The sequence below is a fragment of the Kogia breviceps genome, chromosome 12 (assembly GCF_026419965.1).
Source record: "Kogia breviceps isolate mKogBre1 chromosome 12, mKogBre1 haplotype 1, whole genome shotgun sequence".
In the NCBI taxonomy this organism is placed as follows: domain Eukaryota; kingdom Metazoa; phylum Chordata; class Mammalia; order Artiodactyla; family Physeteridae; genus Kogia; species Kogia breviceps.
Window position 1 is genome coordinate 31,977,234 of NC_081321.1, and position 26,291 is coordinate 32,003,524.

The window sequence follows — 26,291 nt, forward strand, 5'->3', positions numbered from 1 at the left end:
CAGACACCAAAAACAACGGGAACTACGAACCTGCAGCCTGCGAAGAGGAGACCCCAAACACAGTAAGATAAGCAAAATGAGAAGACAGAAAAACACGCAGCAGTTGAAGGAGCAAGATAAAAACCCACCAGACCTAACAAATGAAGAGGAAATAGGCAGTCTACCTGAAAAAGAATTCAGAATAATGATAGTAAAGATGATCCAAAATCTTGGAAATAGAATAGACAAAAATGCAAGAAACATTTAACAAGGACCTAGAAGAACTAAAGAGGAAGCAAGCAATGATGAGCAACACAATACATGAAATGAAAAATACTCTAGATGGGATCAATAGCAGAATAACTGAGGCAGAAGGACGGATAAGTGACTTGGAAGATAAAATAGTGGAAATAACTACGGCAGAGCAGAATAAACAAAAAAGAATGAAAAGAACTGAAGACAGTCTCAGAGACCTCTGGGACAACATTAAACGCACCAACATTCGAATTATAGGGGTCCCAGAAGAAGAAGAGAAAAAGAAATGGACTGAGAAAATATTTGAAGAGATTATAGTTGAAAACTTCCCTAATATGGGAAAGGAAATAGTTAATCAAGTCCAGGAAGCACAGAGAGTCCCATACAGGATAAATCCAAGGAGAAACATGGCAAGACACATATTAATCAAACTATCAAAAATTAAATACAAAGAAAACATATTAAAAGCAGCAAGGGAAAAACAACAAATAACACACAAGGGAATCCCCATAAGGTTAACAGCAGATCTTTCAGCAGAAACTCTGCAAGCCAGAAAGGAGTGGCAGGACATATTTAAAGTGATGAAAGGGAACCAAGATTACTGTCCCCAGCAAGGATCTCATCCAGATTTGATGGAGAAATTAAAACCTTTACAGACAAGCAAAAGCTAAGAGAATCAGCACCACCAAACCAGCTTTACAACAAATACTAAAGGAACTTCTCTAGGCAAGAAACACAAGAGAAGAAAAAGATCTACAATAACAAACCCAAAACAATTAAAATGGTAATAGGTACATACATATTAATATTTACCTTAAATGTAAATGAATTAAATGCTCCCACCAAAAGTCATAGACTGGCTGAATGGATATAAAAACAAGACCCATATATATGCTGTCTACAAGAGACCCACTTCAGACCTAGGGACACATACAGACTGAAAGTGAGGGAATAGAAAAAGATATTCCATGCAAATGGAAATGAAAAGAAAGCTGGAGTAGCAATTCTCATATCAGACAAAATAGACTTTAAAATAAAAACTATTACAAGAGACAAAGAAGGATACTACATAATGATCAAGCAATCAATCCAAGAAGTCGGTATAACAATTGTAAATATTTATGGACCCAACACAGGAACACCTCAATACATAAGGCAAATGCTAACAGCCATAAAAGAGGATATTGACAGTAACACAATAATAGTAGGGGACTTTAACACCCCACTTTCACCAATGGACAGATCATCCATAAGGAAAATATATAAGGAAACATAAGATTTAAATGACACACTAAACAAGATGGACTTAATTTTTATTGGACATTCCATCCAAAAACAACAGAATACACATTTTTCTCAAGTGCTCATGGAACATTCTCCAGGATAGATCATATCTTGGGTCACAAATCAAGCCTTGGTAAATTTAAGAAAATTGAAATCGTATCAAGTATCTTTTCCGCCCACCACGCTATGAGACTAGATATCAATTACAGGAAAAGATCTGTAAAAAATACAAACACATGGAGGCTAAACAATACACTACTTAATAACGAAGTGATCACTGAAGAAATCAAAGAGGAAATAAAAAATACTTAGAAACAAATGACAATGGATACACGATGACCCAAAACATATGGGATGCAGCAAAAGCAGTCCTAGGAGGGAAGTTTATAGCAATACAATCCTACCTTAGGAAACAGGAAACATCTTGAATAAACAACCTAACTTTGCACCTAAAGCAATTAAAGAAAGAAGAACAAAATACCCCCAAATTTAGCAGAAGGAAAGAAATCATAAAGATCAGATCAGAAATAAATGAAAAAGAAATGAAGGAAATGATAGCAAAGGTCAATAAAACTAAAAGCTGGTTCTTTGAGAAGATAAACAAAATTGATAAACCATTAGCCAGACTCATCAAGAAAAAAAGGGAGAAGACTCAAATCAATAGAACTAGAAATGAAAAAGGAGAAGTAACAACAGACACTGCAGAAATACAAAAGATTATTAGAGATTACTACAAGCAACTGTATGCCAATAAAATGGACAACCTGGAAGAAATGGACAAATTCTTAGAAATGTACAACCTGCCGAGTCTGACCCAGGAAGAAATAGAAAATATGAACAGACCAATCTCAAGCACTGAAATTGAAACTGTGATTCAAAATCTTCCAACAAACAAAAGCCCAGGACCAGATGGCTTCACAGGCGAATTCTATCAAACATTTAGAGAAGAGCTAACACCTATCCTTCTCAAATTCTTCCAAAAGATAGCAGAGGGAGGAACACGCCCAAACTCATTCTATGAGGCCACCATAAACCCAATACCAAAACCAGACAAAGATGTCACAAAGAAAGAAAACTGGGCTTCCCTGGTGGCGCAGTGGTTGAGAATCCGCCTGCCGATGCAGGAGACACGGGTTCGTGCCCTGGTCCGGGAAGATCCCACATGCCGCGGAGCAACTAAGCCCGTGAGCCATGGCCGCTAGGCCTGAGTGTCCGGAGCCTGTGCTCCGCAACGGGAGAGGCCACAGCAGTGAGAGGCCCGCATACCGCAAAAAAAAAAAAAAAAAAAAAAAAAAAAAAAGAAAGAAAACTACAGGCCAATATCACTGATGAACATAGATGCAAAAATCCTCAACAAAGTACTAGCAAACAGAATCCAGCAGCACATTAAAAGGATCATACACCATGATCAAATGGGGTTTATTCCAGGAATGCAAGGATTCTTCAATATATGCAAATCAATCAATGTAATACACCATATCAACAAACTGAAGGAGAAAAAACATATGACCATCTCAATGGATGCAGAGAAAGCTTTTGACAAAATTCAACACTCATTTATGATAAAAAGCCTGCAGATAGTAGGCATAGAGGGAACTTTCCTCAACATAATAAAGGCCATATATGACAAACCCACAGCCAGCATCGTTCTCAATGGTGAAAAACTGAAACCATTTCCGCTAAGAACAGGAACAAGACAAGGTTGCCCACTCTCACCACTCTTATTCAACATAGTTTTGGAAGTTCTAGCCACAGCAATCAGAGAATAAAAAGAAATAAAAGGAATCCAAATTGGAAAAGAAGAAGTAAAGCTGTCACTGTTTGCAGATGACATGATAGTATACATAGAGAATCCTAAGGATGCTACCAGAAAACTACTAGAGCTAATCAATGAATTTGGAAAAGTAGCAGGATACAAAATTCATGCACAGAAATCTCTGGCATTCTTATACACTAATGATGAAAAATCTGAGAATGAAATTAAGAAAACACTCCCAATTACCATTGCAACAAAAAGAATAAAATATCTAGGAATAAACCTACCTAAGGAGACAAAAGACCTTTATGCATAAAATTATAAGACACTAATGAAAGAAATTATAGATGATACAAATAGATGGAAGATATACCATGTTCTTGGATTGGAAGAATCAACATTGTGAAAATGACTCTGCTACCCAAAGCAATCTACAGATTCAATGCAGTCCCTATCAAACTACCACTGGCATTCTTTACGGAACTAGAACAAAAAATTTCACAATTTGTATGGGAACACAAAAGACCCCTAATAGCCAAAGCAATCTTGAGAACGAAAAATGGAGCTTGAGGAATCAGGCTCCCTGACTTCAGACTACACTACAAAGCTACAGTAATGAAGATAGTATGGTACTGGCACAAAAACAGAAACATAGATCAATGGAACAGGATAGAAAGCTCAGAGATAAACCCACACACACATGGTCACCTTATCTTTGTTAAAGGAGGCAAGAATATACAGTGGAGAAAAGACAGCCTCTTCAATAAGTGGTGCTGGAAAAATTGGACAGGTACATGTAAAAGTATGAAATTAGAACACTCCCTAACACCATACACAAAAATAAACTCAAAATGGGTTAAAGACCTAAATGTAAGGCCAGACACTATCAAACTGTCAGAAGAAAACATAGGCAGAACACTCTATGACATCAATCAGAGCAAGATCCTTTTTGACCCATCTCCTAGGGAAATGGAAATAAGAACAAAAATAAACAAATGGGACTTAATGAAACTTAAAAGATTTTGCACAGCAAAGGATACCATAAACAAGACCAAAAGACAACCCTCAGAATGGGAGAAAATATTTGCAAATGAAGCAACTGACAAAGGATTAATATCCAAAATTTATAAGCAACTCAGGCAGCTCAATAACAAAAAAACAAGCAACCCAATCTGAAAATGGGCAGAAGAACTAAATAGACATTTCTCCAAAGAAGATATACAGATTGCCAACAAACACATGAAAGAATGCTCAACATCATTAATCATTAGAGAAATGCAAATCAAAACTGCAATGAGATATCATCTCACACCGGTCAGAATGGCCATCATCAAAAAATCTGCAAACAATAAATGCTGGAGAGGGTGTGGAGAAAAGGGAACACTCTTGCACTGCTGGTGGGAATGTACATTGATACAGCCACTATGAGAACAGTATGGAGGTTCCTTAAAAAAACTACAAATAGAATTACCATATGACCCATCAATCCCACTACTGGGCATATACCCTGAGAAAACCATAATTCAAAAAGGGTCATGTACCAAAATGTTCATTGCAGCTTTATTTACAATAGCCAGGACATGGAAGCAACCTAAGTGTCTATCAACATATGAATGGATAAAGAAGATGTGCACATATATACAATGGAATATTACTCAGCCATAAAAAGAAATGAAATTGAGTCATTTGTAGTGAGGTGGATGGACGTGGAGTCTGTCATACAGAATGAAGTAAGTCAGAAGGAGAAAAACAAATACCGTATGCTAACACATGTATATGAAATGTAAGAAAAAAAATGTCATGAAGAGACTAGGGGTAGGACGGGAATAAAACACAGACTTACTAGAGCATGGAATTGAGGATATGGGGAGGGGGAAGGGTAAGCTGTGACGAAGTGAGAGAGTGGCATGGACATAAAGGCCATATATGACAAGCGTAGGGTGGATAGCTAGTGGGAAGCAGCCACATGGTACAAGGAGATCAGCTAGGTGGTTTGTGACCACCTAGAGGGGTTGGATAGGGAGGGTGGGAGGAAGGGAGACTCAAGAGGGAAGAGATATGGGAACATATGTATATGTATAACTGATTCACTTTGTTGTACACAGAAACTTACACACCATTGTAAAGCAATTATACTCCAATAAAGATGTTAAAAAAAAGAAAAAAAGTGATACAAGAGATATATTGGGTGGAACCTTATAATCCATAGCAATTACATTGGATTTTACTTTGAGTGAGAGTTACATTGAAGGGCTTTAAGCAGAAGAGTCATATGACATCGCTTAAGTTATAGAAATTTAAATCTGGCTACTGTTGTAAGAAAAGACTGAGGGGAGGGTAAAGGTGAAACCAGGAGATGAGTTAAAAGGTATTGCAATCATCTAGGCAATGAATGGTGTACCAGAGCAGTGGCACTGGAGGTGGGAAGAAATGGTTGAATTCAAGATATATTTTGAAGGAAAAGCCAAGAAGACTGGCTGGTAGATTTTCTGTGAGATATTAAGAGAAAAACAGGAGTCAAGGATGACATCAAAGTTTTTGTCATGAGCTCTTGAGAGGATGGAGCTGCGATTGCTTGGAGGAATAGCTATAGACATAAGAGTGAGGTGCCTGATTTAAACTTTCAGAAGGAGCTGTCAGATTGGCAGTTCTGTGAATGTGGAACCCAGGGGCAACATCTGAGCTAGGAATATCAGTTTGTGATACATCATTATATAGTTTTAAAAACCATAAGAATGCATGTGGTAACTTAGGGAGTTAGTATAAATAGAAAGGGGGAAAATGTCCAGGGAACAGGCTTTGAGATTTTTCTAAGATAAGTCTTGTTTTCAAGTCTCTGTGGCATCTTTACTACTGTGCCGAATGAAGAATTTCATGGACCAAAACAAGGTTGATAGAAGCTTCAAATCATTAAGCCAAATGACTGAATTACCTCTTCATCCTGATAAAGATACATATGTTTATATGGGCAGGGGCAGGGCAGGGAACTAAGTAGGTCTTTTAAATAAGCAAGAGAAACATCATTAATCATAGAATAGAATCTGAGCAGCTCTTCATCTCCTTTTGTCCGCTTGTGTTCTTAGCGGATTATGACCTTTTTGAACATTAGACGTTCCATCTTCAGACATAAGAATGGACATATGCTTCAAACCCATAATGTGTGTATGTATGTGTACTATTTTACCATCTCCATGACATAAATCTATCTTCCTCCTATATGCAGTTAAGTTAAGGTTTTGTGTTTGCAGTTTAAAACTTAATGGTGTTGAAGATGTAAAGGAACCTGCCTTTGGATTCCGAGCCTCAAAGAATGTTATATATGTAACTATTTATAGTTGTCAAACCCTGTTGCTCTACTTGGTTATCTGATAACCTAGGATTTACTCCTTACTAAGTCAAGTCAACTTAGACATATCTACATCTCAATTTCCTTGCTTAAAATTTGGGAATAATAATTCCTGTGCCACCTACTTCATAGACCTTATTATGAGATTCAAATTTAATAATATATTTTTAAATGATAAAATAGATATATAATTAAAGTGGATTATTATTAAAGTAAACAAAATACATTTAGTACATTTAGTATTTTGAATCTTATTATTAAAGCAAATAAAGTACTTCTTACTCTACTAAGAATTTTTTATTCACGATTCTAGCAATGTTGTCTTTCTCATTTATGCACAGGAAAAAGATCTAGGAGTGAAGTCTCATTGTTTACAATCCATTACATTTTTCTATGGATTTGGGTGTTATACAGTTTCTTGCAAAGGGGAGAACTCTGATTTGAACCAGTTTACTTATTTATCAAGAATACTTATATGTGGGCTTCCCTGGTGGCGCAGTGGTTGAGAATCCGCCTGCCGATGCAGGGAACACGGGTTCGTGCCCCGGTCTGGGAAGATCCCACGTGCCTCGGAGCGGCTGGGCCCGTGAGCCATGGCCGCTGGGCCTGCGCGTCCGGAGCCTGTGCTCCGCAACGGGAGAGGCCACAACAGTGAGAGGCCCGCGTACCACAAAAAAAAAAAAAAAAAAAAGAATACTTATATGTAACTGTATCAGTACAGATGATTCAATTTTATAACATTTGATATACAACGGATTGCCTAATGTCTAGCACAGAATAAGTGTCCAAAAAATATTTGAGGACTGAGAGAGTGAAAGAGTAAATAAATGTGTCCATTAAATTGGTGGATACGTGGTGATTACAATTTCATGAAAAGATAAATTTTCCTGTTAAGATTTTGTTTTATTAAATAGCAATCAATAAGTCATGAATGTGGGCTTCCCTGGTGGCTCAGTGGTTGAGAGTCCGCCTGCCAATGCAGGGGACACGGGTTCGTGCCCTGGTCCGGGAAGATCCCATGTGCCGCCGAGCGGCTAGGCCCGCTGAGCTTGCGCGTCCAGAGCCTGTGCTCTGCAATGGGAGAGGCCACAACAGTGAGAGGCCCGCGTACCGAAAAAAAAAAAAAAAAAAATTCATGAATGTGTAAGACTTCCTAAACCCCTAGACCCTCGGAAAAAGAAAACATGATGCTTGGTTTCCGGACAATTTTCAGAACCATCAGAAATTGAGTTATACATCTCACAAAATAGAAACCATATATGTGTATATTAAGTGAGAGAATAAAGATGAAATCCATCATTCAAAGGGTGGATACTATTGACAAAATATGGAATACCTAGTAATAGACATGATGTGAATTTTTAAATGAATAAGAAAGTGGGAATACTCCTAAGAAAAATAACTCATGAAATGTTGAATATGATATTGAATGAATCTCAATAGACTAAAAAGGTAAGCACAAAAATAGACACGAATGCCAGAGCATGGTAGGTAATATATGAGCCCATGGTATAACTTGGTATAAATTTCTTTCTAAAAGAGTTTAATGTATAGTTTACTGTGAGTATCAAAGAAAAATTAGAAACTATAGTGATTTTACTGGTATAGGTAAATTCTGTTCTATTGAGGTTAATTAACAAAAGAAGTACAAACATCTTCTAAAAAGTTTGTGAGTTATTCATCCAGGGAACACTTAATTACTTTAAATCTATTTCAAGGAGAAATATATATTATTTATCAAGGTTAGATAAGTGATGTATTTCAAAGTAATGCAATGAGACTAGTCAAATGCACTATAATTGGCCAAAACAAATCCCCCTGTAATATGGTCCAGACTCTCTTGAGGCAAAGGAAAATCATCCCAGACATCTATCAATAAAAGTAATGTTTCTGAAACAGGTGCTGGTACTTATTACTTTTTCTAAAAAAGTAATTTTATAACAATTTATTTTTTAAGCCAGACAGCAGGGCTATGAAGAAGGCATGTGTTGGCTTCTTCAGAGATGGTTAATTTTACCATCTGCATGGGGCAGGGGAAGACAGATAGATAATCCACTGAGTTCCTATGAGAACTTAGTCAGGGTTTGGCTCTTGACTGCCTAAATTCAGTCTCATTCTTAAGTCCGAGCAGCAGGGCAGCTACCACACCAGTTGTGGAGCCGTTTTGGTAGTTCTGAGGTGGAAAGGGAAGTTGGAAGATCTGTTCTGCCTCCCTACTGCTCTATATCCCCAGGGAAGTCAACCAGCTAAAGCTCTGTGTCCCTGTTTAAAAATAGCAATAGCAATTCCTACCTTTATTTTAATAAGAAATGATAGCTTCCAACATATTGTAATTATTCTTTCGTCCAAGTAGGTGGCTTATCAGTAGGCAAAAAAATGTTAAATAAATTTAGATTAACTATTAATATTACAAGTCCCATAAGGGCAAAGACCAAATCTGTCTTGTTTGGTGGCACATAGAAGATAACTCAGTAAACTGGAGAATCCACATTGGGCATTAAATCAGCCAGACCAGTTGCTCAGTAGTCCAAGACTTAGGTTTCTATCAACATCATGGAAATAACTTCTCTGACCTAGCTTTTTTCCCTTGAAGATTCAAATAGTAAAACATTATCCCATTCCTCTTTTCTAATGAGTGGTAAACAGACAACTTTCTTAAAATTTACAGAAACTGAATAATATAGTAATTAAAAATGGACTGACCAAAGTCGTATTTAGTCTAGAATTAAATACAGTTCTCCATATTCACATAACTGTGGAGTACTCAGACTATTCTGAATCCATTTTGTGTGTGGTATCTTGAAATCATTGTATATCTAAGAAAATCCTTCTTCTGTAAAGAAATCTATACTTTCCTGACTCTTTCTGATTTGGGGAATTTAATTTTGTGCAGAACTCATTACAAAACTATTAATTTTCTTTTTAAGTGAGAATACAAAAAATTATTTCAAAATTAGACAGGTTTACAGTTGTTAAAATATACTATAAATATTATTTTGGATCAAAGATTACATGGAATTATGTTGTTGCCCAATTCCAAGAACCTGATTTCAGCAATTTAAGCAGCCTCCAAAGTTTCTTCTTATTTTGTTTCTCCTGTGGTTTTTACCTGACCTTAAATCAGCATAAAAATAACAATTGAGATAATAGAATCATTCACAGATATAAATGCCTAGAAAGATGTATGCTAACAATGATAACTGGTGGTTTAATGTTCTTTCTCTTTTTAACTTTATCTGTGTGTCCTATTTTTTTTAATAAAAATAAACTTCTATAATTAAAAAGTTAAGATGAAAAAACAGAATAATCATCTTCATTCACTTTTATCATATTGTATATTGCTGGAGAAAATTACATAGCTAATCTAAATGGAATTCCCTGGATTATTATTCTCAAGCATGCTGGATGTATATAGTGTGCAATTCTTATAGTTTTTCATATTCAGCTCTCTTTCACACTCCCATTAGCAGCTTCACCAATCACCTTGAGTTCCCTAAAGCAAAAGCGTATTATGTCACGATAATTTCATTTTTAAAAGATCATGACTTTCCACCATCTTACATCTAAAATCCTTTCTAACTTGAACTAAGAGATCCCCTCTTTTTCTGAGGTGATATCCCTAGTGACAGTTGTCTTCACATGGTTATGATGTTTTAAAGGGAATCAGCATTTTGTGACTGAGAAATAAGCATTGCCCAGAGTTCCCTCTTGCACATTACTGCTGCACATGACTACTGGGGGGTCATTCCTCAAAGCTGGAAGGGGAGATAGGAATAGAAAACTGCATGAAAAGCAGCAATTTAATGAGGAAATTCAACTTTTGGCCTAGCCAGCCAGTATGTTTAGCCAAAGGAATTTCCTACAGTTAAAAGTTACCATATGATCTTCTTCCTGATATTTAAGAAAACAAGTAAGATGCCTTCCTCTGTTTCTGTAGTTTTCACTTTTTAATGTGGCCAGAATTATCTATGTAAACTCATTCCTAAATCAATCATTTAAAATAGGAATATAAAAATAAAAAGATATAGAGCCACAGTATGGTTAGTAATATTGATTTTATCTTTTAAATGCAGTAGGGAAGATGGAATTTGGAATTATTAGACCTGGATTCAGAATCCTACTTCTTAGCCATGAAATTCTAAGCAAGTCATTTAACCTCTCTGAGTTTCATTTTTCCCATCAATGAAATAAAAAAAATTAGTAATCCATAAAAAATTAAGAGAAAGATAGATATAATTGCTTAGCATCACTTTATACTCACTCAAACTACAGTAGCTTTTAGCAAATTTGCAGTTTATCTTGGCCTGTTTCCAACTTTTTGGCTCTACAAAAGCCTAGACTAGATTATGTGCTTATTACTAGAAAGCAAAATCTTTGCTTTTGGAGAAGAGATTAATACTTAGTCAACAATATTTTAAAAGCCTAGATTAGGTTATGGGGTAGCTTATTATTAGAAAACGAAATCTTTGCTTTTGGAGAAGAGCTTAATACTTAGTCAACAATATTTTCTTCTAGATGATCTTAGCTACCGCTGGCTTCTAAATGAATTTCCTGTATTTATCACAATGGATAAACGAAGATTTGTGTCTCAGACAAATGGCAATCTCTACATTGCTAATGTTGAGGCATCAGACAAAGGGAATTATTCCTGCTTTGTATCCAGTCCCTCTATTACAAAGAGTGTGTTCAGCAAATTTATCCCACTCATTCCACTACCTGAACGTAAGTATATTTGTTCCTCTGTTTTTGCAAGTTTGTCTGCTTATGGCATACTTACAATAATGAAAAGAGATATCCAGTGTTGAGAACAGCTGACTGCTCTGTCGGAGGATATGTACTTTGTAAGCCTTGCCCTTCCTTCGTTTTTCCCATAGAGAAGATTTACATCATAAAAGTGTCCTAAGGTGGTTGAGTTTGGACTGGTTACCTCTAGCTCAGGGAATGCATAGAGAGCCAATCAATTCATTAGCAAAATACCAGTATATCATTTACAATGGGAATCACCAGCAACTGCTTTTTGTTTCATGTCCAATCCTACTTCTTAGTAAATTCATGAAAGAGAATGAATGATTAGATCAAAACAAACTATAGTGATTACAGAATTGGGGGTGGGGAAGAAGGCAATTGTATTATTTTGATATTTTTAAGGAACTATTTACATGAAGCAAATAAGCATATAAATTGCCGTTCTACTGTAAGTAGTGTAGGGTATGACTATCGTGGCGCCATATTTGATGACCACTAACATTCTTGACTGGTCTTTTCTCAGGCTTCAATTGAATGAACTACATTCCACTTTTTAATGTACCACTTCCTGAGAAAATCAGATCACAATATGTTTTCTTACTTCACATTATTTTTATCTCAGTCCTGCTGCTACACTCATATCACTGAGTTCAAGCTTCTGAGGAAATACTGGTACTGTTGTTGGCAGACTTAAGTTTGGTTCCTACCACTACCCCTAAGTTGTATATAACAATGGGGAAAAGTCCATTATACCACAAAGATTCTATTTTTATTATTCTTCTCGAGATAGCAGTCACATGGTTAGAATTCAATAAATATCTTCTGATTTTCTGGCTTTTTTTCCTCTCTCAAATCTTAGGAGATACTCTCACCATTACTTCACAGAGTGAAAAGGAGCCATCATGTAAAAATTTCCCTAATTTTCTTTCCTATGCTTCCCTCGAAATTCAGTGCTTCTTTCTTTCTCGGTGGAAGAAGTGTTTCTCCTGCTGCTCAGGCTGCTTCCTCCAGATGCCCTGGTTCACAGTCCTTTTGATTCATTTAAGGACATCACTACATCACTCTTTCTTTTCTTTTCTGAATCTTCAAACTCTCCTCCATTCCTTTCCCTCTGTGTATTATTTTGTATTCAATGAATAAGCAAAAACACTTCTTATTTGCTAAATCCAAAGGACATTTTCAGGCCTGATACTGTATGAATTTTGACACTTGTTGTTCTCTCTGCCTCTCTTGAACTCTCCCTTCTTTTCCTATTTTGTCTGACTATTTCTGCCTCCATTCATCTCCCACCTGCCTCGCTGACAAATTCTATGCAGTATCCTTCATCAGATCTTCCTCCTTCTAATATTTCTTTCTAATCTTTTTCCAAATATTCTCACTCATTTACACCTTTTCCGCTAGTAGCCCTATGTGATGACTCCAAATTTGCGTCTCCAAAACTTTTCCCTGTATTTAATCCTGAATTCTACCTACGTCCTGGGCTTGACACACAGAAAGTTCCCAAGGATGTTAAGTTTGAAATATTCCAAGTACATCTTTTATCTCCTCTCTAAACCTCCTCTTCTGGTGTTCATCTCATTTAGCAATACTGTCATATTTCTCATTTAGCAGTAACTCGGGGGAGCATTTTTCATCATCAACTCCCCTCCACTGCCGTCCTCAGGACAGTAAGCACGGCGGTTCCCGTTTAGGACATAAGCACTTGGGAAGTTTGAGGAAAATGTGGAACCCAAAGATAGTGATTCAGCAGACCTAGGATGTGACCCATCCTATACCCGTAGGATGTGATCTGCAAGTTCAACGAGCATCCCAGGTGATTCTGATTAATTGGATTTTTGATCGCTACCTTGAGAAAACATTGAGCCAAGGGGCAGTCCTTTTGATTTGCCTGTAGAATATAACTTGGATCTGCCCTTTCCTTTCTGTTCCCACTGCAACTGTGCCCTCGTTTAGTCCCACATCTATTTCTCTGAATTTATGAAACACACTCCCTTAGATCTCTGACTCTCTGCTATTTTTCTTCACCATATTCCTTCCTTTAAAACTGACAACAAGGTCTTCTACTTAAACCAAAATTAAGATTCATATTACTTCTTTTATCAAAACCTATTAGTAGTTACCCATTGAGGAAATTATCTTCAAAATCTTTAATATCACAGTTTCAAGTCTTCTATGTTGTAGGTTCAAGCTCATCTTCAACTACATATGCTTCAATATCATTTTGATTCCTAGACCTTTTATAATTCCCTGCACACTTCTGAAGTTGTGTCATAATATGCTATTTCCTCAACTTGAACTGGTCTGGTTCAAATGCCCTCTTTGCTTGAAATTCCCTTGGCCCCTGTATACTTCCAACAATCCTCCTTGACTGCCACTCTTTCAGAGCATTTACTTTTGTTTTGGCTTGTATTTCAGGTCTTTGTGTATCTATTTGTCTTTCTAGTGTTATGCAGTGTAAAATACACACTCATGTTGTGATCCTAAACAGTATATTTAGCCTTTCTGAGCCTATTTCTTCCACTGTAAGATAGAGGGAATTACATCCTTCATTACCGACATGCTAAATAAATGTTGTCATTGATGAACACAGTGATGTTTAAATAAACAATTTTCTTCTTTCCTTCTCTCCTTCCCTCTTTTAAAATTGTTTTCTCTTTGCCTTCATCTCCATGGACACTCCTTTATTCTTTTCTTCCTCTTTCTTGCCTTGCCTCTTTCTTTTGCACTCTTCTCTCTTCTTTCTTCCCTTATCCCTCATTTCCTTTCTTTTTCTCTTGTTTCCTGATTCCCATAGAGTACCTGGCAGATCCAAGTTGTATTTTAGAGGCAGAATCAAAAGGAATGCCCCTAGGATAAATGTTTTCTCAAGGTACAGATCAAAAATCCAATGCATCAGAATTGCCTGGGATGCTCGTTTTATACCTATTTTATGCTGGTTTTCTACCTATTTGATGCTTCCTAAAGAATTGTTGAATTTTTTAGTGATTTGAGTCAAACTGGTTACACTGTTGTCAGAATGAGCCAATATGATTGAAAATGCTTAATAAAATTCATACTGTTGTATGCATACTATGCATAAATAAACAAATCTATACATTGTGACATGATCAGATATTTTCCAGTACTTGTACTGAGAAAAGTCTTCCATACTGAAGCAATTCTAATCCTATAAAAACCACAATGTTAAACAAACACTACTCTGCTTATTAATTAGTCGATGTTTTTTTTTTCTTAAATTAGGAACAACAAAACCATATCCTGCTGATATTGTAGTTCAGTTCAAGGACATATATGCATTGATGGGCCAAAATGTGACTTTAGAGTGTTTTGCACTTGGCAAGTAAGTATACTCACAGTTTTCATTAACAAATATAGAAATACATTAAATTTTGTATTGTTAGGAAATAAATGTTGTAAATGTTTAGCTATAAACATAGAGTAAATTGTCTTTTAAGTATTGTGGACTATTAGCTCTTACTTTCTCCTATTTAAGTCCTGTTCCTGATATCCGTTGGCGGAAGGTCCTAGAACCAATGCCAAGCACAGCTGAGATTAGCACCTCTGGAGCGGTCCTGAAGATCTTCAATATTCAGCTAGAAGATGAAGGCACATATGAATGTGAGGCTGAGAACATTAGAGGAAAGGATAAACACCAGGCAAGAATTTATGTTCAAGGTAGAGATATTGTTTTAATTTTCCATACATTTAATCAATATCTTATTGAAAGCCACTTTCATACTTGAAAAACTAGCATAAAATGATTAGTTTAAAGATAGTGATGTGCATTACATTATGCAAAAGGATAAAATATTCATCTTTATGTCTAATTAAGTCACAAATATGAGTATATAAGTTAAGAATTTATGCCAGTGGTATCATAGGAACACCAATGGATCAATAGTAGTGTTATTGATAATTTTCAGAAAATATAATTCATATAGTTTGTTGACTTTCTTCAAGCTTTCTTTTTTATTTGAACAAGAACCTATGCATTATGACTTAGTTTAACCCAGTGGTTCACAAACTTTAGCATGTTTTAAAATCATCTGGTGGGCTTATTAAAAACACAAATTGCTGGTTTCCACCCTGAGAGTTTCTGAGTTAGAAGGCCTATTTGGGACCCAAGAATTTGTTAGAAATACAAATTCTTGGGAGATGTTGATGTTACTGGTTCAGGAGCCACACCTAGAGAATGACTGGTCTAAGGAAAATTTTTATTTAATACAATTTTCTTGGCACAAGTGTTTGATTCTCACACATTAAAATAAGCTTATGTTTGGGAGGAGAGAATGTTGTTTCTCAGTCAATGCTTGAAACTTTTCAGGCTGAAATCATCCCTACAAATCCATTGACAAATCCACAATGTGAAGTTTGCAGGTCACATCTAAGTAAACATCTAAGCCTTCAACAAGTGTATACTGAGTGTGTCCTCAGAGGCAGACACTATGATAGGAGCAAGGAGACTTAAAGGAAATATTCTGTCCTTGAGGAATTCGTACTCTAGTCATATCATACAAAACCCCCAAATTTATACAAACATATACAATCAAATAAATATATACCCCCAATATATATAATTATAAAGAAAATAGTGAGAGTGTGATATGGAATATTACATAAGATATTGATAAAGCATATGGCAAAAGGGTACCTTAGCCTCATCAAAAAATGCATGATAGGAAAAACTGGAGATGATGCCTCAACTGAACTGGAATACCAGAAGGCCGAAAGGGTACTATGGCAGGGTCAAGACCAACCCCTACCCCCATGCCTCAGACCCCAGGCCTCTGTCTATATCGGAATAAAGTAAGTGTCTCCGATGACCCAGGATATGCAGCCTCACCACCACCATCTCATAAAGTCCACTAAGATTAGGACCATTTTACCTTCACCCTGCGCATTTCATTTGCCTTAAGAAGCCCTTGCACCCCAGGGCCTCCTTATGGCCTGCACTTTAATACCCACAGAGCTCTGCACGTGTCCTACTCAGTCTCTATTTCCCCCTCATTCCCAACTTCTGAAGTCTTTACACTATGCTTCTAGAGCACATAGTCCACTATCAGAATCCCGTATATTCTCAACTTCTTCTATGAACATTTCCTTTATTCTCTTGCTCTAACTGAAACTTGGCTCTCCCTTAAAGACACTTTCCCCTGTAGACCACTCAAGCAGTGACTGATTTTTCTTTCACAGCCCTCATCCCCAGGAGTGGCTGGCAGTACTGCCAATACCTGCCCTCCCTGCTCTTCACTGCCCTTGCTAGACTATCTTTCTTCTCCTTTAATCATCCAGTTTACAATCTTATGTCAGGTCACCCCTCCCCACCCCCCATTGCCCTAAGATTTTCACTATTGACAACTCTCACCAACTACAACTCTACTCCTGACTTCATTCTTGGTGACATAAAATCATGTAGGCTATAATAACTTTTCCAATAGTTTACAGTCTCAGTTCCTTTGAACTCCTTTCCTCCCCTGATGTTGTCCGACAACCTTCCTCAGCAACTCACTCCCACTGCCATGCTTCAGACCTTATTGTCACCAAGTTCCAATCCCTTTACCATCTCAGGTTCAAGCATTTCACTCTGATCACCACCTTCAAGCTCCAATACCCAGATTCCTACAATCCTTTGAATCTACCAGCAACTATAATCAGTTAATCTTACTCTGTTTTAACTTACTCTCACGTCTCCTAACCCTGCCCATCTCTTTCCTAAATCTGGGTTCAATCATTATCATTCCCCTGCTCACCTGCTCAGCTCACTTTCCTCTCTCCACTTTGCCTTACTACCTTGGCAAAGGCTAATCCTGGAAAAGTCTAGCTCTGTGCCTTAGTGCCAGAACCAAGGAACTTGAATATGACTTGAGATGAGCACTACCAGGTTGATTAGCCCATTTTCAATGAAGCATCATTAACTTTAACTGGACCCTTAATGTTGCCTGGCAACTAGACTACATTTCTCCAGATTCACTTACTCTCTCACTCTCTTAGATGACCATTTCATGCCTTCGTGATTTCCTTCAAACCCACAGTACCTCCTCCTTCAGCCTTCCTCTCAGCTAATAACTTGGCTTCCTATGTCACAGAGAAAATGGTAGTAATTAAATTGGAGCTTTCACAAACTCCCAACTCCACATCTACTGACACCTACTTCTCTACCTTTATCTCTTTATACTCTAGATTCAGCTGCTCTCTGAGGTCAACATCTCCACTTGTATCCTAGACTCTGCCCCTCTTACATAATAAATTAACACATAATTCTTTAAAACCTTATATGTCATTTTGAAAGATTTACATTATAAGAAAATGATAAATTATTTTAGTGCTATTCGTGAATTAGCTTTCCAAAAAAACATGGTTCACAAATAGAAAAACAATTATGAATTGAATTACAGTTACCTAGTGCTGTAATAATGTAGGATAAAGTTTACCTGCTGGCCTGTAAAATGCAATTTCACTGACTCTGTCATTGATTTTTAAGACACATGGAGTGTTTGATGTATTTTCCAGAAGAAGATCAACAAAGTGTAATATTTGTCCTCTTAAGATGATGATGAATGTTGACTTGCATTTGACAATTTTCAATGTTCTTTACTTTTTAGCATTTCCTGAGTGGGTAGAACACATCAATGACACAGAGGTGGATATAGGCAGTGATCTCTACTGGCCTTGTGTGGCCACAGGGAAGCCCATCCCTACCATCCGATGGCTGAAGAATGGATATTCGGTATGTATGTTCAAGTGCTTTGCAGTTCTTGAGCCTATGTTCAGGTAACATTTCTGGGTGATCCTGGGATAAAGTTAGCAGTAGTGTCAGTAGATTAAGGGCATCTAGCCCCTGAAATATAAAATTCTCCTTTAAAAGAAAAAAACAGAAAGTGAACATAAAGTGTCTTTTTTCAGCTTAAACAATTTTCTGTAATCTTAATGTCTACCTTCTCTCTCTCTCTCTCTCTCTCCTTATTGTTTCCTTTGTTCCACTTTTCACCCTCTTCCTATGTGTCCATCTCTACTACCTGATATTGTCCTCTTTTTCTTACCACTGTTTCCATGACCCCACAGAAACAGAGGTAAGAATGAAGGTCCTACCTTTAGCCCTGGGGACAAGTAGCAGCAGTGGGGTCCTTGCCTACCTTCCCACTGTAATCTCCCAGCTGGGCCAAGAGGGAAAAAGGTGGACTCTCTGCTCTGTAGGATGAATAGAACAAGAGCCACTGGGCATGGTAAGTGGGTTTTACTTCCCCATACCATGAAAACCCCACTCCACTGGACTTAGTTAACAGTGGGGGCAAAAATAATGTACCTAAATGGAAAGACAACCAAGCCCAAACCCAAATGAAACCATTTCTACTAAAGTCTATCAAGAAAATGTGTTTCACTTTGTGTTCTTTCCAGTATCATAGAGGGGAATTGAGACTATATGACGTGACCTTTGAAAATGCTGGCATGTATCAGTGCATAGCTGAAAATACACATGGAGCCATTTATGCAAACGCGGAGTTGAAGATCTTGGGTCAGTATTCTTTCTGGTTTCTGTTAACAATCAGCAAGAAAGCAACACATTAAAATGATCCTGCATGATATACAGATTATATTTAATTTCACATTACTTTCTTGAATTAGAAGTTAAACATTTCTAAAATGTGGTTTGGAATAGAATGATATTATTTTCCTTTCATTAAAGAACAGTAAATAAATTGGAGGCAGTATGGAGTATAAAGGTTTTTAAGATTTTTTGAATGGTAAAGCAGACTTCACACGTGCCGATTTTTATGTCTTGTTCTCTCCTATGTTTGGGCAGCTAAACGCTGCCAGGACATCACATAGTGAAGACTGATGCTTCTGCAATGCCTGTGAGCCAGCCTCAGATGAATGTTTAGCACTTGGTAGCTTTATCAGTCCCTGGGTCCCTGGGTTAAAATTGCTATTGAAAACCTTCAAGACGTTCCTCAAGCCCCTTACCCCACCCTCACTCCTACTTTCATATTACTTTCTTACTTCTCCATGAAAATTGAAAACCACTGAAATAAAATATTTCAACTTCCCATCCTTCTTCAGAACTATCTGAATCTTTACTACACTTGTCTTTTTGAAACTCTTTATCCAGAGAACGATGTATCTTGTCCCAAAATAATCCCTTTATCTCTGCCCTCAACAGACATCCCTTCTTCGTGTGTGTGTGTGTGTGTGTGTGTGTGTGTGTATGTGTGTGTGTGTGAGTGTGTGTGCATATCCTCAAGCTGTCTCTCTTTCTGGTCATGCTTTCCTCTTGACTTCTCCTTTCTTTTGTCCTTGGTGATGCCGTGCTCTGATACCTCCCAGATCATTTTGTCTTGATCGCCTTCATTTTCCTTTTTACCCCTTCCCTGCTCAGTTGGAAATCTTGCTCTCTTCTAGAGTTCCATTCCTCTGCTTGCATTCCATTTTCTTACTCATTCTTTCATGTATTTTATAATATTATTCCTCAATTATTATTTTAAAAGTTTTTTAAAAACCTGGATGATATCTTCTTCTTTGCCCATTAACTATCAATGACCCCTTAATTTTTACCTCTGGCCCAGAATTTTATCCTCAGCTTCAAGCCCACTATAAAAACTTCTTGGTAGAAATGGTCATCTGGGTAACTTCACAGATATCCCAAACTCAGCATGTCTGAAACCGAATTCATTATTTCTCACTCATTCACATCATCTCCTCCTGAAATATTTACTGTTCTAAAGAATGACACAATCCACTACATACTTTCCCCCATTATATCTATTAAATTTCTCATTTTTATCCCATAAATCTCTGAGATTTTTTACTTTCTTCTTATTTTTATTACAACGACTTTAATTAAAAGTATCATGTCCTTTTCATACTATCATGTCCTTTTCATACTATTTGAAGTGGCTGTCACCAAGTTTAGTCATATTGTAAGTAATGAATCACGTGGGCAGGATTTCTCTGCTAGAAATGATTACTGAAAAGATAAAACAATGACTCAGTGCAGCCTCTTTTATTCTTGAGACACCAAAGGGAAATTTTTTAAAACATTGGTATCACTACAAATTGAGTGACACTAAAAGAACATGAAAGACAGTGAGACAGTTATAAGAAAGTATTAAAGAAAGCTATCTTTAAAATGAGTTGAGGCCTTCTTGATTTTAACTTTTCCTGCCTCTTCTTATTATGCTGAGTATCATATTCCATTTCTTCCCCCTAAAGTCAAAATTCCTTGCTAATATATTTAATCTAGTTTCTTTGGGTATCAAAGAAATGTTTAGGCTTAGGCTTTATCCCCTATCGCTTTGGTATGAAGTGCAATAAAATCATTTTGACTCTTAGAGAAGATATGAGGTGAATTTCAATTCCTTCCAAATGTAAATGCTTTTGTTTTCTGTTAAAATTTCTTGTTAATTGTTATATATTACAAGAGAAAATGAAAATTTAACAGCTCAGACTGAAAGATCTTTCTGTCTTCAAACCTAAATCTTGCAATCATTAATCTATTAAGGTAGTAATTAAGCAAATTGATCATTTTGAGACTGAGATTAATTCCTGACCAGCTTTATATTTGTTTCAATCTATTTTTGTTTATTACCTTTAGGAACAGTGTTTCTCTCTCTTCTTTCCTGAGTTATTTAGTTAATTCATTTATTCATCCACCAAATGATTATTGATTGCTTACTCTGCACCAGATACTAGTCAGTAATAGGCTCAATAAAGAACAAAAGAAAAAAAATATATATATATACACATATATATGTATATATATGTGTACATGAACATGGTCTAGATTCTGTCACTAGAAATTCAAATATTAGGCAAGCATGGGTCATTTAAATGACTGCACCAAATCAATGATTTTATTAAGACTGAACAGATTCAGAAAAAAGTCTTATTTTCTAGATAAATTTAGACTTTCTAAATATAATCTGATTAAATTTCTCATATTTTATAAGCAATATGTCACCCACAATATTTATTGAGCCTATACAAAATACCACATGCTGTGTTAAGTGTACAACACAGGTTGGTTGTTTACTTATTTATTTCCAATTATAAAAACTCAGACTAAAAGAACAATGGGATAACCTAAATCATTTTTATAAAAAGTGTGTTCCTCAGAGCGTGTTAGAAGTGCTGAATCTCCTGTCCACCCCAGATCTATTAAATAGCATTTTACCAAGATCCTCAGATGATTATGATGCACAAATAAAATTTGAGAATCATGGGACTAGATGATGAAGGGTCAAGACCTGGATAAAGATATACTTAGGCCTAGAAAAGCCCCCAGAAAGGACAGTTTTATAGATGATTGGGATGTGTGGAAATAAAAAGATGGAATCCCCCTGGAGTCTTCAAAATGACAAAGAGATTGAGAAATGAGCTAGATGTGGGGACACTAAAGAAAATTAGAGCATATCATCAAGAGAGTAACATTTTTTGAGACTCTATAGCCTGTTTTCATAATTATTGATCTGTACTTTGAGGTAAGGATGAGCTACAGGTGCATCATGTACTTCTCAATTAATTGAAAACATCATTCCCATAACTGTTTGTAGGTTGGTCCTGAAGCCAGGGGTCTCTCTGTTTATTAAGGCATCTCATAGTGTCTGCATGCAGTTGGTGCTCAATAAATGTTTGTAGAATGAAGGAGGAGTCATATTGTTTGCTGAAAAGAGCATGCTCGCAAATCAGACAGATCTAGATTCAAATGTAAATCCCATCTGATATCTTACTGCCTGTGGCACCTTTGGCAAATTATATAATCTTAATAGATATCAGTTCTTTCATCCATAAGCTGGGGACAGTTAATTCAAAGTGTGACTACGATTACTGATTATGAATATGTGTCAATATTAATAATTGCTCAATTTCCTCTGTCCTTTCACTTAACTTCCCTTGTGCAACTGAGTCAAGACACTTGAATTAGGTATTACCTTCAAGGTAAATATGTATACAGCATTTGATTACAACTTAAATCTGTAATAATTAATTCAGTTATCACCAAGAATTATACATTTAAAATGGGTAAATTTTTGATAAGTAAAATATACCTCGATAAAGTTTTAAATAAAAGAAAACAATTATTATTATTAGGCATGGAATGTCTGTTGGTCATTGCTGATAACATTTTGTGAGATTAATCTTTTCTATTGATTATTAATCAAAAGGGAATAAAAGATGCTATAGTATAGAAGAAACTTTTGTTTCTTTTTTAGCAAAAGAGACAAATAATAGTTTACTTTCTTTTAGCTTTGGCTCCAACTTTTGAAATGAATCCTATGAAGAAAAAGATCCTGGCTGCTAAAGGAGGAAGAGTTATAATTGAATGCAAACCTAAAGCTGCACCCAAACCAAAATTTTTATGGAGTAAAGGTACAGAGCGGCTTGTCAACAGCAGCAGGTCAGTCCAGAAACTAGAAATCCAATTGCAACTCAGTACATGGGAAAGTTTACTTTGTAGAGAACTTGTTTTCATATTCATAATGTAACTATTTTTTGTTCTAACTTTTCTCCCCAGAAGATATCACAGTTCTAAGGTAAACAGAAATACCCATCACTGTCAGTATCTATTATAAACAGAATTCAATTTTTAGACTACTAGAATTTATAAGGAATTTTAAAAATTGAGGCTCAGGGGTATGTGACAAATTGCCCAAGGCCACAAAACTAATTAACAGTGGGAAATAAAATAGGGTCTTTATAATTTTTCCCCTAACAAGGGCTTCTATAGCCATTCATATTTGATTTAATTTTATGCAATTAGCCTATTAAATATTTCAGTAGGGAAATAAAAGGTGATTTTAAAGTACAAATCACCTCTTCCCTCTTCTGAAGTGAACAGGAAGTTCTCATCTTCCTAACTATCTATGGGGAGAAGGAATGTTGGGAAATAGGAGAATTGGGATGTGAAGGTTGGGGAGCAGCAAATATTTCAAGCAGGGAGCACAGCATGTGCAAAGGCCCTAAGGCAGAGAGCAGAGGATGTATAAGGAAAGTAAGGACTAAAACCAGCATGGCTGTCTTTAGAGTAAAATGGAGGACAGTCTTAAGGGATGACACATAGTAAGCCAGGTCATCAGTAACAGCATTTTCTGTGGCTTCAGCTAAGAGTAATAGAAATCTGTCTAAAGGCCTAAATAAGGGAGGAAAAAAGTAGGTTTTGCCTTTAAAAAAATATTCTAGCAAAAGTATGAGAGATACATCTTTACAGTAATCCAATGAAGAATGTAAGGTGGGTGTTATCTCTGTTTTGAAGTATCTAAAGCCTGGAAAGGTTAAAGTGACCCTCTGAAAATACATCAGTGATCTCCAAGCCAGAACTTGAACTTGTGCCATGCTGATACAGAATGAACACATAGCAACACAGTTCCCTTATTAGGGTAATCACAGGTATGGCTGTGCATGAGACAAGGCTGTGGTTGGCGAGGGATGTGCAAGGACAGCGGCCGCTTCCCTGAATACATTAAATTCTACAGGTACTATGTCTGACTAAGATTTATTAACACCTTAACAAAGCGATACTAGAAGAATCAGTGTTAAAGGAAAAGTCAATGTGTGCAATATGGGGTTGAAGCTTTAGCAGTCAGGTAGTGAGTGATGCAGACCATGATCGGAAGGTAGTTCTAATTTTAGGTACACGCACTGCTGCAACAGCCTCGAGCACAGCATGCCCTGTGGGCTGCACTATTAGCTCTCTCTCCTTAATGAAAAGAATCTTGCTCTGATTCTGATGAGGACTCATGCCATGGGCCTCTGCAACCACAGATTTCTCAGAACTATGCTTCATGGATTTGTTCTTCCTAAATACCAACATGTGTTCAAAAAAAGAAAAGTCTAGCTCCTAAAATCTTATTATTTTAGTCCTGTGTTAATATTTTTAAAGTATTTGAATCAAATTGTATGACATTTTGATGAAAGAGTCTATAAATCTAATGTTTGCTCACTATGTTAACCCGTTAGTATCTCAGATTATTTAAGTATCTCTTTATTATAGATTTGGTATTTCACGTAAAAATAAGTTTGAATGTTATAAAATAGTATGTATTAAGGAAAGTTAAACTAATAATTACTTTTAGAGAAATATTTCTGTTGAAAATAATATGCAAGGAGTAACTGAATAACTGTCTTTGAACATAACTATAATCTCACTCTGATTAATATAATTACCTAAAAACCATTCCACATTACTAAGTTATCACTGTGCCTGGTAGATGGTTTGTAAAATAGCATATGCAGTACTTGCAGTCAGGAGAGAGGAAACATAAATCTTGATAAGTTGTAATTAAGTTCTCAACTGTATGATTTTATTTGAGGTTAAAATGACATGCATTCTCCAACAGAATCTCTTTGTAGTTGTTCATTTATATCCAATGGACTGCTATCAACTAAAATGGTCTTTATCTGAACCATTTCTATGAGAGTCTCTCCAAGATTCTTTTCTACCCCAGAGTTGGTGTGCTTTAAACTTAACAAATAAGATGGAGGTTACACTGGAATAATTTTGACAACAATAAGTGACTACTTTATTAAAGACCAGATGGTTCCTGGCTTGTTTGACTGCTTACCTATATGATCTAATCTGAAAATAAGGATAAGATTCTGATAATTTAACTACATTGACTTTAGAATATGGATCATTATTCAAAAGCATCAAGTTCCCTAAATACTCTTACTGAAATTAATTTTAATGTCATGGACAAAGTACCTGAAAGTGTAGGTGAGCTGAACAGCACAAGGAAGTATACCCTTTAAAGATGACAATGATCAATTGAGAGCTAATATATATGAGAAAACTAAGAATATAATGTGGGTTTTAAAAGATGAATTGTTGGGCTTCCCTGGTGGCGCAGTGGTTGAGAGTCCGCCTGCCGATGCAGGAGACGCGGGTTCGTGCCCCGGTCCGGGAAGATCCCACATGCCGCGGAGCGGCTGGGCCCGTGAGCCATGGCCGCTGAGCCTGCGCATCCGCAGCTTGTGCTCCGCAACGGGAGAGGCCACAGAAGTGAGAGGCCCACATACCGCAAAAAAAAAAAAAAAAAAAAGATGAATTGTTACTATTGTTGTTTCCATTGCAACTTGATGATAATTTTCATTGCTTTACTTACAAAATAATTCAATGGATGGGGGTGAAAAATTGGCTAAGGACTTACACTAGAGCTTAGTGAGAAAAAATGAGACACATTAATGTTAGTACTGTGTTAATATGAGTTCTATGAGAAGCAGATGACAATGCAGGATTAACCACGCAAGAGATTTATTAATGGCAATACCTAGGAAGGAAAACAGAGAAGACTCTTGGTGAAGGCTGGGGCAGCCATCTGAGATTCGGGTCTGCTTCCAAATGAAGGGGAAAGGGAAGGAAGGAAGAAAGGCTGGGTTGAAATGGACTTCAGTGCAGATCTAAGAGAGTGTGGTAAGACCACTGGAAAGCGTTCCAGCTAAAAATGACCATAAGAGGAGCCTGATGTTTACCTGGAATATGCAGCCTTAAAATTCCTCCTGGACTCAGTCATTGGCTGAGAGCAACCTGTGGAAAGTGTTGTCTTGGCTCAAACACAGTGATGGATTTCTGAGTGCAGCAGCGGGAGCTGTGGATCAGTTACACTCCTCACAGTTGGAGACCATAGAGGGACATTAGCATAGCTCCCACAATATCAAATAATTACTTTTATGTTTATGTTTATATTATGATACTACATTATTTCTTCAATAAGTAAAAAGTATTCTGAAATGAGCTTAAGTGGGAACTGGAGAGTTAAAGACGAGCAAGGAAATTATGGATTATATTATTGCTGAAATTTTTGGTGTTTTCTTGTATGGAGATTTTTATTAATAAGGTATGTATGTAGTAATTTTCCTTTATCAAGCTCTGCTCTTAAAATGGAATATATGGAGAATTGTTGGCATATGTTTATACAAAGCTTCAGAAATAAA

The 26,291-nt window shown here is 36.6% G+C and overlaps 1 protein-coding gene across 6 annotated transcripts in view; it reads left to right on the forward strand.

Annotated features, from left to right (window-relative positions):
- The window catches only part of CNTN1 (contactin 1), a 353,678-nt gene that overhangs the window by 211,947 nt on the left and 115,440 nt on the right, over positions 1-26,291 (forward strand). For all 6 annotated transcript variants that reach the window (XM_059080718.2, XM_067009071.1, XM_067009074.1 and 3 more), the window contains 6 exons: positions 11,136-11,342; positions 14,607-14,706; positions 14,860-15,041; positions 17,969-18,093; positions 18,762-18,879; positions 22,608-22,758. In XM_059080718.2, the coding sequence (XP_058936701.1) occupies positions 11,136-11,342; positions 14,607-14,706; positions 14,860-15,041; positions 17,969-18,093; positions 18,762-18,879; positions 22,608-22,758 (883 nt within the window). The remainder of the gene's footprint in view (positions 1-11,135; positions 11,343-14,606; positions 14,707-14,859; positions 15,042-17,968; positions 18,094-18,761; positions 18,880-22,607; positions 22,759-26,291) is intronic.